A 13,824-nucleotide genomic window follows, 5' to 3' on the forward strand; every position below is an offset into this window, starting at 1 on the left:
ATTTAAATATAATGATCAGTGTAAATCAATTAGACTATTGACAGCTAAGCTCCTATTAGTTATGTAAACATTTAAATACATTGATAGACTTTAAATCACTGTCATTAAACTCATAAATAATACTTACAGAAAATCATCTCTTATGTTCCCATTAAACGTGCCACACAGACCTAATGTTCTTCTTTTCCATGTACTAGTGAGCTGAATGTAAATTCTTTCCCCATCAATAGCAAATAGGATCTTTAAACCAAATGTAGTTTTTAGAAGAATAAATAAGGATGACAGAGTTTGAATATCAACAATACCTTCAGGAAAGAAGCATATGTAAGTTAGCTTTGAGACTTACAGGTTAAATAAATAAATAAATATGTGTGTGTGTGTGTGTGTGTGTGTGTGTGTGTGTGTGTGTGTGTAATACTACATTGTTACACTTGTACTAGGACTGATCTTCCTATAAGTCATTTTTCTCTCTCTCTCTCTCCCTAATTTTGTCACCTATGACTGGTTTCTTTTTCACATTTCTCTTTTTTTCTCCCAATTTCTTGGATCTTCAATAAATATTAATGTCTGTGTTTTCTCCCTTCCCTTCCAAATTCTACGCCACTTGATGTAAAGAGTAGATATTTCGGACATGGGGGGGGGGGTCTCCCCCATTTCTAACTGAGAATCTGTGACACACAGAGAGCCTTGTTTCTTACCATTCAGACTGAAGCCTTGGTTAGGACTGGTGATGATTTGTCCACCCCTACTGAGGGTCACTTGTTTGTTAATATCATCTTCTAGGATTAGAGTTATAGACTGAAGGCAGACCAAGCCAAGGTTCTGCATTAAAATCAAATTATCAATGAAAGGAATGAGAGCCAGACATAGACACAGAAAGTGGTAGAGAAGATGAGAGAGGAGAGATGAGTAAACAGAGAGACAGTGAGAGAGAGAAGGAAGAATACTATAAATACAAATTAATCCTTGAGCATGATATAATGAAGTAACTGTCCATACATTTCATGTAGCCCTGTTTCTAATAAGATATATTTTCCTATTGTATAATAAATGAGCCACACAAAAATATTTTTATGGCCTTGGGAATTGAACTCGTGGGCTTTCAAGGCAGGCATTTCACTATTTTTTGCCTTGTAGAAAAGGGTCTCATTTGGTGCCTAAGCTGGCCTGGGCTGTGATTCTCTTGCTTATCCTTCACAGTGTTGCTGGGATGAAAGGTATGTGCTACTATAGTCAGCCTGAGCTAACCTTGAAATCCTCTATCTCCATCTAACATGTAGGTTAGATTAGAGGCTTGAGCCACAGAACCTATATTGCTTTCACATTTTGATATCTCTAAAATCAAAGTACATCATGCAATTAATGATATGTCATGATTGTCAGCATTTTCCCCTCCTCTTGTGGTATGACAGTATTTCTTATAGTATCCTAATTAAGATATGACATGTAAGCATGAAAAATACATGTTCTTCTTATCATTTGAGATGCTGTCTTACCTGCTCACAGTGAGCTTTCTGTAAAGTAATTGTGAATCTATCTTTTCCAGTTCCTTTCACAAGGATGTACTGACACATGCCAATAAAAGAATAATGTCGGCCATCAAAAGTTGTAAAATGAGAATCACCCACAACAGAGCATTGAACTACCAAAAAAAGAGAGAGAGAGAGAGAGAGAGAGAGAGAAAGGATGAGGAAAGAGGAGGAAGAAGGGGAAAGGAGGAAGAATAGGAAGAAAAGAAAAGGAAGAGTTGGAGAAGGAAGAGGAAGAACTTATGTTAATTCTTAAATAGCAGGAAGTCACTTAGGATAAATAATCACATATCAAAAAGAACATCTGAAGCACTTGCATTTTACTGATGTGAGCAAATTTATTAGACTAAGTTAAAGTATTCAAATTAATTACTTAGTGAAATTTAGAGCTTGTTAAAAGTCCTTCTATATACTTTAAAGTTTTTATTACATTTATACATGTTACAATAGTCTCCTGCTCAAGGCTATCATGTACTCAATTTTCCACTTATCCTCAGTACAAGCATTTGTAGATTATCATATTCTTTGCTATATAGAGCTGTCCTTATAAAAAGCAGAGCTATTTTTCATTCCAATTGTCTTAATTAAGACATTTGCATCAAACATATTTTCAAAGATTACCTGGACAGTCATGCTCAGTGCAGTTCCAAACTCCGCCAACACACACACTAAATGAAATTTTAAATATTAATTAATGACTTATAAAAGCTGTTAATATGTGTATCAATATTTTGATTAATATAGTAAAATATATCATGTTTACAGGTTCTGAACAGTCTATCTTGAAAAACATCTCTACAAAAGTTTGCTGATTTTGAACTGAACCTCAGAAATTATTACCTATAGTCTATATACATTTAATGTCATTGGGCATTGAGGAAAGAAAATAGATGTTGTCTTATGTACCTTAACACAGATATGAGTTTCAGAAAACAGAGCAGACCATGGCTAATTATCTGATCCCATTTCTCTTACAAACACTGACACCAAAGAGAAAAGATGGTGCCTAGTCTTCTGACCTTTTTGGATTACCCTAAAAAATATTTCATGCTTAACTAATATAATAAAGAATTCTAAATCTTTCAAAACTGGCAATATAGAGTCACTTTTTTTAAATTATCCAATAGAAAAGCTCAGGGACAGCATTTGTTTGCACTATGTGTGCAAATTAATTACGAAGTATAGGAAAATACAAGAAATGCATTTGATGGGTGTCAGATTGCATGGAATTACAAAGGGAACTAAACTAGTAGGCATGCCATCATAGAAGAAATTATAGACAGAAAACTTGGTCATGCAATTTAAATAAAATTCAAACATATCCAAAAATGTTTGGAATGACAATAAGTATATACTTTTAAACATGTTATCTCTCATGAGTAAGTTGTTAACTAGCTAGATATCAGAAACAATTAACCATACATTAATCACATACCATTCAGTGCACTCTTGTTCAATTTTGGAGCCAACTGAATAAGCTAATCCATGAAAACTACAAGGGCAGTTTTCCAAGGAGATGCAAGTTCCATTTTCCATTATGAGCCCTATTTAAGAAAAGTATATTCCACATGCTTAAAGGAGATTTAAAAATGATTGCTTTTCAAAATACAATAATGCAACTGACTTTGCTTGAACACCTGCTTATACTAGGTACTGATAGTACAAATTTCTCTCAAAAAGGATTTTTGGCTCTCAGTAGCTACATTGTAAGGGTCTATTTTGGTGCATTTCAACTTTTCTCTCCCATGACTCATGAACATTATAAAAATATTTTGTGTGTATATATATGTATTAGAGAAAATTTATATACACATTTATATACTTGAACATAGCAGACTGAAACCCAATAAAATATCTTTAAGTGGAGAGAAGGTAGCAAAAAGGATAAAGGAAGAATAATATAGAAGAGGTAAATTTGATAAGAGTAAATTATAAACATGTACATAAATATCACAATGAAATCCATTTGTAGGATTAATTTATTCTAATTTAAAAGCTCAGGTTTCATCACATAGAATAAAAGTAATTAAATACTGCTGCCTTAAATTTGAGGGACAAACAGAAAGCAAAAGAAAGAAAGTAGAAACTTCCGTTAGTTTCTGTTCATTGTCAAATGACAGATATTTATGATACTATCACACAGATAACAAAGAAGAAAGTATTGAGACTTAATTGTCTGACACAGTGGTACTACATTTATTATTTCTCTCTGACAAATAAAGAATAAATCAAGTATGTTGCTATGTCTATTTCATTATACATACCAAGACTTTGTAGGAAAAACATTGACTTATATTTTGATCCATGGATTTATCATTAGATACAATCTCCTTACCTTGTCATTGATTGTAGTGGTTCAATATAGTGTGACCAAAAGAACAATAGACTAAAAGTAAACCTGCTCATTTCCAAGTAATCTTAATTTATATTAAGATTATGACATTAGGAAAAAATCACTTAATATCTCTGGGCTTTGTGTGTGTGTGTGTGTGTGTGTGTGTGTGTGTGTGTAGATATGTGTATGTGAGATGCTAGGAATTGAAACCAGCATATGAAAGCTATGCAAGCAGCTTATTACTGAGCAATACCCTCAATATTCTTCTTTTTTAAGTCTGTAAAAATAAAAGGGTTTGGGGGCTGGGAAGGTGGCTCAGTGGTAGAGCACTTGCCTTGCATGCCTGAGGCCCTGGGTTCGATTCCTCAGCACCACATAAGAGAAAAGAAAAAAGCCCAAAGTGGTGCTGTGGCTCAAGTGGTAGAGCGCTAGCCTTGAGCTGAAGAGCTGAGGGACAGTGCCCAGCCCAGAGTTCAGGCCCCATGACTGAACCAAAAAGTAAATAAATAAAATAAAATAAAATAAAAGAGTTTGAATAAATTTTCTCACCATTCTATCAGTACAGTGAATCAACTTGTAAATTGAAAACCCTTTTTTTATCACCTGCAAAGTTATTTTTTCATTCAAAATACTAAAATTATATCCAGCTAAAGTCTTATTATGGGATAGTAGGTGAAAAACAAAGGAGGGGGTAACAATGTTCCACAAGAAATGTACTCATTACCTTAGTCATATAACTGTAACCCCTCTGTACAGCATCTTTACAATAAAGTAAAATTTTAAAAAAAATAAAAAATGAAAGCATTTTCTAAAACTTATTTGTATCTTTTAGAAAAATACAAATAAGTGAATTTGTAAATTTGCTATAAGAAACTTAGGACTTTACATTCCAAGCATTCCTTGGACATTGTCAAATAGTGAGCCTTTGGTGAAAGAAAAGCAACCATTCCTCTCAGTCACTTCAAGGACCAAATCCTACTAAGGTGAAAAATGGCAATACTCTTCATTTTTCTGAGAGAGGACAGCAAGATCAAGATGTGACACTCAGATAACTGAATGTTGGTTTCCATGAGAGCAGACAGGGTTCCTTCACAATGTACTTACCATCTGGGCAGTAACATCCATCAAGACAATGCAGATTGCTCCCAAGACATTGCTTTTCAAATGTACAGGTAGGTGGGCAACAACTGATACAGTCCCGATGGACAAAGCTGTCATCACATTTATCAACTAAAGGGGCAGAGAAGCTTAATTTTATTCACATCTCTTTCAAAAAATTTACAGGAATAAAAATACTTAAGTTTACACATACAGTTGTATAATTTAAAAAAATTGAAGTCACCAGTTTTGAATATTAAAGTAAATGTTAAGCTGCAATATAAGACTAAAGTTAACTGCATAGCTTGAAAAGTAAACACATACTGCAAGCTGAAAAGTCATCTCTCCAATCTTGAATAGGGAAGCCAGCATGAGAACAGGCTCTGGCATACTCAGTGGCTGCTCGGCAGTATGTTTCATCATCATCAGTTCTAGGAAGTGAAAGACAGAGCAGGATTAAATAGTAAGCACTGATGGAACTTCTGCTTCAGAGCTACTAATTTTTAAACATGCCCATTATTCCGGTGTCAGCTGATGTCATTTTGTATGTCTTCAGAATATAACTTATTAGGGTTAACAAGGTAGAAAATATATAAGCATAGGATCTCAGTTAATTAGGTTTAAATGTACTATCTTCACTAAAGTCTTTCAGTAAGTACACTACAATAAGCACACTACTTATCTATTGAGTCAAGTAGAATCCATACTGGAAAAAATTTCTATTTAATAATGAAATTCTTATCAGTCTCTCTCTATATATGGATACATGTACAGAAGAATTTTTAATGCACAAACTATCCCAGATATTTAAATTTTTAATAATCATACTACTCAGATAAAATTTAAATCCCATTAAAAGAGATCAAATTCTATCCCAACAAAAACTTCAAGCATGAAAGTTGTTTCCAAGCATCATGTTCTTAATTGTCCACATTCTGAAATACAATAATATCACTAGTCTATGAGGCTTAAAATTATTTCTATCATTCTTCAACACTCTTCAATAAGATTCCTAAACATGCTTGAAAGATTAAATAAACAGCATTTGGCTGAAGTTTTAAAAGAAGATCTTGAATTCTTTACTAAAACTCAATACTTTTATATCATTGCCAAGAGTAAATAATCACTTTTTCTTGTAGTCACTTTAGGAGCTCCCTCAAACAATAATTTCTTACAGGATCTGCCAGTTCCCAAAGCAGATTAACAAGGTGCCTTAAATAATAAACAGGTTTTTTAACAAGGCAATGGGCTTGTTCTCCAACCTAATCCAAACTGAAAATTGAATAGTTAAATATTTTTAAAGATAATGACCTTAAGAACATTCCATTGTACGAACCTTAACATTTAAAATGCCTGTGTTGTAAAACTCGCCATCTCAAATTACTCTTATCCTGGGCTCCTGTAATGGAAGTAAGGCAGCTTACCCAGTCCAATTAACTCAGCTTTAGCAGAAAAAGAACCTGGACATAGAAACTTTGGAAGTTCAGAAAATTCTAAAACTACAAATAAAAGGAAATTCCTCCTGAAAAGCAGTATAAGCTAAATATTGTTGGATTCCTAAAAAGACATTAAATTCAGGATTTATTTTAAAGAGTGTGCATGTCGGGAGTAGAAGATGGAAAGAGGAATGGTGAGTGAATACAGACATAAGACTCCATGTGTATACATGAAAATGGAACTAGCAATAATGGACATGTTAAATTGTAACTCCCCTGTACAATGATTTGGAGATAGCAACAGATTAAAAGAATTAAAATTAAATTATTTTTAAAATTTTCATTGTAAAGGTGATGTACAGAAGGGTTAGAGTTACATAAGTGAGGTAATGAGTACATTTAATTTTGACAAATTTCACATTCTCCCTCACTTTCTCCTAGGTTTTTTTCCCTCCATCCCCCCCCACACACACACCAAGTTGTACAGTTCATTTCCAACACACTGTCTAGTGAGTAGCTGAATTTTTTCTGTGTGTATTTCCTACAATTAATGGTGATTTGGAAAGTTAGTAAGTGATTATTGGTTTCTCAAGAAAATGCAACTTAAATTAAACTATCATTTGTTAAATGTCTACATCATTCTAGTAAACATTCTAGATACATTAACATACAGTAAGGAAAGAAGTGTTTACCACAATGTATCAAAGGAAATAAGCCTTTATTTATTTTAAGTGTTAACTTTAATTTTTTTAAAAATTAACATTATAATAATGGTTTTGTCTCAAGAAGATAGTAAAAAAGAAAAAAATGTTTGTCTCTAACATAGTTGACTTTGGCATGGTAAAATTAAAATCATTTCCTTGCTGTAAAGTCTGATATTCTTGGAAGCAAAGTCATAAAAAGCTTAAAGGTCTGGTATTATATTATCCTTTAAGTTTCAACTCAAATACCACCTCCTATATGGAGTCTTATAGACACTCCCTGAGAGTCAGGTCTAATTCCACATGCTTAGTACTTTGCCCCTAGAGCACTGAGTCACTGCTGGAGACCTGCCACACTAAAGTCTGGGTTCACAGGCCAAAGGCCACTTCTAACCTGATTCTGCTTGTGCACATGTCACACAATGCTCAGTTCAGAGTACATGCTCAAAAAGTCGAGCCTTGAATCAAATTTAGTATGCCATCGTTATCCAAATAGGAAATTAATTTGTGCTCACCCAATTCACTTTTTCATTTCCATAATATAAGAGCCTTGTGATTTCAAGAGACACACCTTGCCCACAAAAAGAAACATATTCTGGGATACTAGGGGGAAAACAAAGGAGGAGGCAACAATGCTCAATAGGAAAAACAAAGGAGGAGGTAATAATGCTTGATAGAAATGTACTCATTACCTTGCTCATGTAACTGTAACTCCTCTGTTCATCATTTTTACAATAAAAAATGTAAAAAAGTAAAAAGAAAAAAAAAATTCTGGGGCTGGGAAGGTGGCTCAGTGGTAGAGCGCATGCCTTGCATGCCTGAGGCCCTGGGTTCGATTCCTCAGCACCACATAAGAATAAAGAAAAAAGCCAGAAGTGGCGCTGTGGCTCAAGTGGTAGAGCACTAGCCTTGAGCTTGAAGAGCTGAGGGACAGCACCCAGGCCCAGAGTTCAGGCCCCATGACCGGACCCAAAAAAAAAAACATTCTGAAAGTGAAAGGCTGGAATAAAATCTACCAAGCAAACTGCCCCCATAAACATGAAGGAATTGCAATCCTAATATCAAATAAAAATAGACTTCAAATTAAAATTAGCAAGAAGAAATAAGGAGGGTCATTACATACTAATTAAGGGATCACTTCTTCAGGAGGATAATACAATTCAAAATATCTATTCACTAAATAACGGAGCACTTAAATTTATCCAAGAAACACTACTTTCCCTCAAATATCACATAGATCCAAATACTTTAACATACCACTATCCCGGCTGGAGAGATCAACCTGGCAAAAACTCAACGGAGAAATCTCAGATCTAAACGACTGCATAGATCAACTAGACTTAGCAGGCATCTACCAAATATTTCACCCAGTAGCATCAGAATACACATTCTTCTCAGCAGCACATGGATCATTTTCCAAAATAGACCACATTTTAGGTCACAAAGCAAATTTGTCCAAATTCAGAATATTGAAATTATGTCCTGCATTCTTTCAGAACACAAGGGAATAAAATAAATATTCAACACCAAAAGCCAACAACAAAAATCCTGTAACACATGAAGGCTGAACGACACATTGTTGAAACATGAGTGGGTCATGGAAGAGATTAGAAAGGAAATTCAAATGTTCCTGTTATTCAACAGAAATGAACACACCAATTACCAGCTCCTCTGGGACACAGCAAAGGCAGTACTCAGAGCTTATAGCTCTGAGTTCCTACATCAACAAATTGAAGAGATCTGAAACCAACAATTTAATGAGACAGCTGAACTTCCTTGAAAAAGAGCAGCAAGATAAACCCAATCCAGTAGATGGAAAGAAATAATTAAAATTAAATCAGAATTAAATGAATTAGAGTCTGAAAAAAACCATAGAAAAAAAACAACAAAACAAAAATCAACAAAATCAACAAAAATTTTAACAAAATCAACAAAAATTTTAACAAAATTGACAGACCCTTAGCAAATCTTATCAGAAAAAGAAGAGAACACACCGATATAAACAAACTCAGAGATGAGAATGGAAACATCACCACAGAAACAACCAAGATTCAGAACATTATAAGGGAATACTTCTCAATCCTTTATGCTAATACGTATGAGAACCTTGAAGAAATGGATGATTTCCTAGCAAATATCAACATGCCCAAACTAAGCCAAGATGAGTTAAACCAACTTAACAGACCCATATCAAGCATCAAAATAGAAATAGCAGTAAGAGACTTCCCACACAAGAAAAGCCCAGGACCAGGATTTACAGCTGAATTCTACAAGGCCTTCAAAGCAGAACATTCACCAATATTCTTCCAACTCTACAATGAAACAAAGTGAAAGTTCACTACCAAACTCTTTCTATGAATTCATCATACCCTCATCCCCAAACCAGGTAGGGACTCATCAAAGAAAGAGAACTATAAACCCCTTTCTTTGATGAACATTGATGCAAAACTTCTCAACAAATTTTGGTCAATTGACTTCAATAACTCATCAAAAAAATCATACACCATGATCAAACAGAATTAATTTCAGGATACAAAGCTAGTTCAATATATGCAAATCAATCAATATAATTGATCACATCAACAAGAGCAAGAATAAGAGCCACATGATTTTCTCAATAGATGCAGAAAAAGCATTTGACAAGATTCAACAGCCCTTTATGATGAAAGCTATGGAAAAACTAGGAATCCATGGAACATTACTCAATAAAATAAAGTCTGTGTATGACAAACCTAAAGCCAGCATTATACTTAATGATGATGAAAAGCTTAAGGCATTTCCTCTAAAATCAGGAACAGGACAAGGATGTCCACTTTCTCTACTTCTCTTCAATTCAGTATTAGAATGCCTCGCCAGAGCAATAAGATAAGATACAAACATAAAGGGGACCCAAACAGGGAAAGAAGAAGTAAAACTCTTCCTCTTGCAAATGACATGGTCTTGTATTTAAAGAACCCCATGAACTCCACTCCCAAGTTACTCAAGCTGAGCCAAAACTTTGGCAAAATAGCAGGGTATAAAATTAAACCTCAAAAATCAATGCGTTTTCTGTATGCCAATAATGAGAAGAGAGTAGTTGAAATCAGGAAACAACTCCTTTTGTAATAGTCCCACCAAAAACAAACAAACAAACAAACTAAGAGTTAACTAAAAAAGTGAAGGACGGACCTCTAAGATGGAAACTTTAAAAACCTGAATAAGGAAATTAAAGCAGAACTAAGGAAGTGGAAAAACCTCCTATGCTCATGGATTGGGAGGATTAACATCATGAAAATGGCAATACTGCACAAGCCAAAGACAGCATTGCTAGTTTTCCTTGAATCTAGGAAGTGGTCATGTTTCCAAGTTTAGACCCAAAAGACTTTTCTAAGTGAAAATTCCTGAAACATTTAGGCCAAACAATGTCAGTCCTCTATTTTCTATTTTTCTAAGGACTAAACATGGACATGGCATTGGGAATACCACACTAGGCTAAAGAGATGGTATAACAACAACATTGCAGTCACAGTGAGTGAGAATTATGGGTACATAAGCATGACATCAACTCAAGAGCACTTACTTAAACTTTCATGTGAGAGAAATACAAATATCCCATTTAATTTAAACCATTGTTACTTCAGCTGTTGAAGATGGCAAGTAGTATTATAAGCTAATCAAGGAAAAGTGATATTTCTGGACCTACCAAATGATATTCATCTCACCCTACATGAGATATGTGTATAAAGATGTTAATGAAAAGACTCATGGACAGTGGTCTAAGAAATCACATCAAGTAAAGGACAATTTAAAATTAAAATTCTTTATGTATAGCTAAATAAGGGCCAGAGCCTTCCTAGGGAGACCCTCAAATAGAAGAGACTGAGTAAAAGAACAAAGATCTAATATGCCCCTCTTAAAAACAAACAAAATAAAATAAAGATCACAGAACTTTTAAGTATGCAGTAAAGTCACTGTTCACTATTTTAGGCAGGAAGCTATTTTAAAGGGGAAGCAGTTTTAAAGCTTTTCTGTTAGTTCAGGAATCCTTGAAATTTTGACACTCTACATAGAAACAAGGGCATAACTGAAATATGCTCTGAATGAAAAGATTAAATAACTCAATTTAAATTTTAAAAATACTACTACATTCATTGCTTCTGTAAGAATCTCCATTTAACTAAAGAGTGTTTGTAAACAACACAATTCCATACTATCTCAGCCTTTCTTCTGTGTTGTCACCTTTGATAAACTCAAACCTCTTAACAAGCTGCTCAAGAGTCCTCACAGTGGCATTATTCAATCATAAGCCAATTTATCTTTTACAAAAAAAAAAAAAAAAAGTTCAAATGGCCAGACACTTGTGGCTCACACTTCTAATCCTACCTACTCAGGAGGCAGAGATCTGAGGAAGGCAGTTCAAAGCCAACCTGGGCAGAAAAGCACATGAGACTTTTAACTCTAATTAAGCACCAAAAAAAGCTGTGCATGGAGCTGTGACTCACTAACTCTTTTAAGAATTCAGAAAACATGCAGGTATACTAAAAGTCCTTACAGTTTTTTGAATATTCATGCTGTCTAATCACATACACTTGGTAATTTCTTTAAACGATTACTCCATTTCAATGGTGGGTTATTTCTCTTATGTCCTATGATAAATGTGTTGCCAAGACAATTTCCTGTTGTAGCTGCTAGCGTGATTTCAAATGGCATCTATAAGCCTGGCTAGGAATTGGTTTTCTACTAATGCTAATTTACAGTTATTTCCTCACTAAAACTATATGGGTGACACAAGACAATTTTCTGAGAAATGTCTGTGATTTTTGCCATCTCATGTTTTTCTTTTTTTCACTTGTTATGACAATTTTTGGCAATATTACAAAATACTGCTTATGTTCACTGTCAATTAGCAGTAGCTATGAGATCAAAAACATATTGGAAGCATACATATGTATAAAATTCAGTTATTTTACTATTATGATAATGATTTTATTTTCATTAGCATTCTTCACATCCATATTGCATTTTGTATATTTCAGGCATTTTTGTGTATGTTTGCTGGTACTAGGGTTTGAATTTAGAAGCCAGACACTGTCCCTTAGCTCTTTCTGCTCATTGTTGGTGCTCTAACACTGAAGGCACAGCTTTACTTCTGGCTTTATTTGTTTAATTGGAGATAGAAGTCTCATGGTCTTTCCTGCCCTTTCTGGTTTTGAACTACAATCCTCAGATCTCAGCCTCCTGATTAGCTAAGATTTCAGGCATGAGCCACCAATGCCTACATCAAGCACTATTTTGAAGAAATAAAAATCTATAGACATCTCTACAATCCCTAAAGGGGATAGTAGCACAAAAAAAATGTTTTAAAGCTACAGCATTGTGGTCATGAAGTTATGTAAAACATTTATGTTGTAACTGTAAATTTTATTGTAGGGGGAAGAAGAACTTAAGTTTGAACTCAGAGACCCCAAGTACTGTCATTAAGCCATGCTTCAAGCACTTTTTGCTTTAGGTAATTTTTCAGTCAGGGTCTGACACTTTTATACCAGGATAGCCTTCTACTACAAATCCTCCTACCTATGCTTCCCTCCTACCTGAGATTACCAGTAATTGAACCACTGTGGTTGTCTTGCTTTTTGCCCAGACTGTGCTCAAACCATGATTCTCTCAATCTCTGCCAAGCCATTATATTCTGCCTCATAGTAAACTTGTAACAGTCATTTTTATATAAGTACTGTGTTTTGCAAACTGCTAGGAAGGCTAAGCTACAGAAGTGGATTTCACATAAAGAAAAGGGTTATGGCAAATTCTAATCAGTTCACTTACTTGCAAAGGTCATTAACACAACTGGCAATATATAAGTATGGGTCAATATATTCATGACAGCTTAGGAAAGGGAATTGCAACAGTATCTGGCACTTGAAGAAGATTGCCTGTGAATAAACAGATGCCAGTTACCAGGACATATTGACTAATGTATGTCTTCTTATTTTCCATTTTTACTAATCTAGTTCGCTGATTCTGTTCTTACCAGGAAAGAGAGGACCATTTATGTTTAAGAACTTTAATCAACAATTTTCTATCCACATATTTTCATGATAAGTACTGCATTTATAAAACTCATCGAGTTTTTTAAATAATCCTCAAGTCATTCCCTTATTGCAGTTATATATCCTAGACTTAATTTTTAACTTAATATTTTAACTATTTACAATAAAAAAAAAACTTATGCTAAACATAGAAACAATTCATTTATTTTGAGTTCAACCTGCCCAAATTACTCACATCAAATTTACCTCAAATGCTGGCATTCCACTGGAACATGGGTTTGGAAAATCTGAGGGTGTGGGTACACATTTGGTGTCATCTGGAGTTTGCACCAACCAACTGTTTGCAAACATTGCGATGTCTTCTGTGTAGTCCTCTATATTTCATACAACACACAAACAGCCATGATTATATCAATTTCAATTGTCGTAGACATTGTTCTTCAACATTAACTTGCTATTCAAAAAGTTATATTTAATTTTGTTATTACCAATATCATATCAAACTATAACATTCTTTCAGTATAATAAAAACTAAACTCTATAAACATAAATACCAAATAAGAATTAGTATAATTGAAAGAAAAAATCAGACTATTGAAATAACAAAGAGAAAGATAGAAGGCAAGCTAGTGCAGCATTCATACTAAGCAATAGTTAACTAGACAGCATTCAGTTTGTGCTCAAGAAAAGAAAAATATT

At 34.2% G+C, this 13,824-nt stretch overlaps 1 protein-coding gene across 1 annotated transcript in view; it reads right to left on the reverse strand.

Moving 5' to 3' along the window:
- Window positions 1–13,824, reverse strand: part of Otogl (otogelin like) — a 142,624-nt gene that overhangs the window by 108,052 nt on the left and 20,748 nt on the right. Inside the window, exons 9-17 of the mRNA XM_042698990.1 lie at window positions 13,372–13,499; window positions 12,902–13,008; window positions 5,287–5,393; window positions 4,969–5,094; window positions 2,965–3,073; window positions 2,151–2,197; window positions 1,497–1,642; window positions 699–822; window positions 128–305 (exon numbers count right to left, since the gene is read on the reverse strand). Of these exons, the coding sequence (XP_042554924.1) occupies window positions 128–305; window positions 699–822; window positions 1,497–1,642; window positions 2,151–2,197; window positions 2,965–3,073; window positions 4,969–5,094; window positions 5,287–5,393; window positions 12,902–13,008; window positions 13,372–13,499 (1,072 nt within the window). The remainder of the gene's footprint in view (window positions 1–127; window positions 306–698; window positions 823–1,496; window positions 1,643–2,150; window positions 2,198–2,964; window positions 3,074–4,968; window positions 5,095–5,286; window positions 5,394–12,901; window positions 13,009–13,371; window positions 13,500–13,824) is intronic.

The sequence above is a fragment of the Dipodomys spectabilis genome, unplaced genomic scaffold, assembly GCF_019054845.1.
Source record: "Dipodomys spectabilis isolate Male_0828 unplaced genomic scaffold, ASM1905484v1 ptg000234l, whole genome shotgun sequence".
NCBI classification, from domain to species: domain Eukaryota; kingdom Metazoa; phylum Chordata; class Mammalia; order Rodentia; family Heteromyidae; genus Dipodomys; species Dipodomys spectabilis.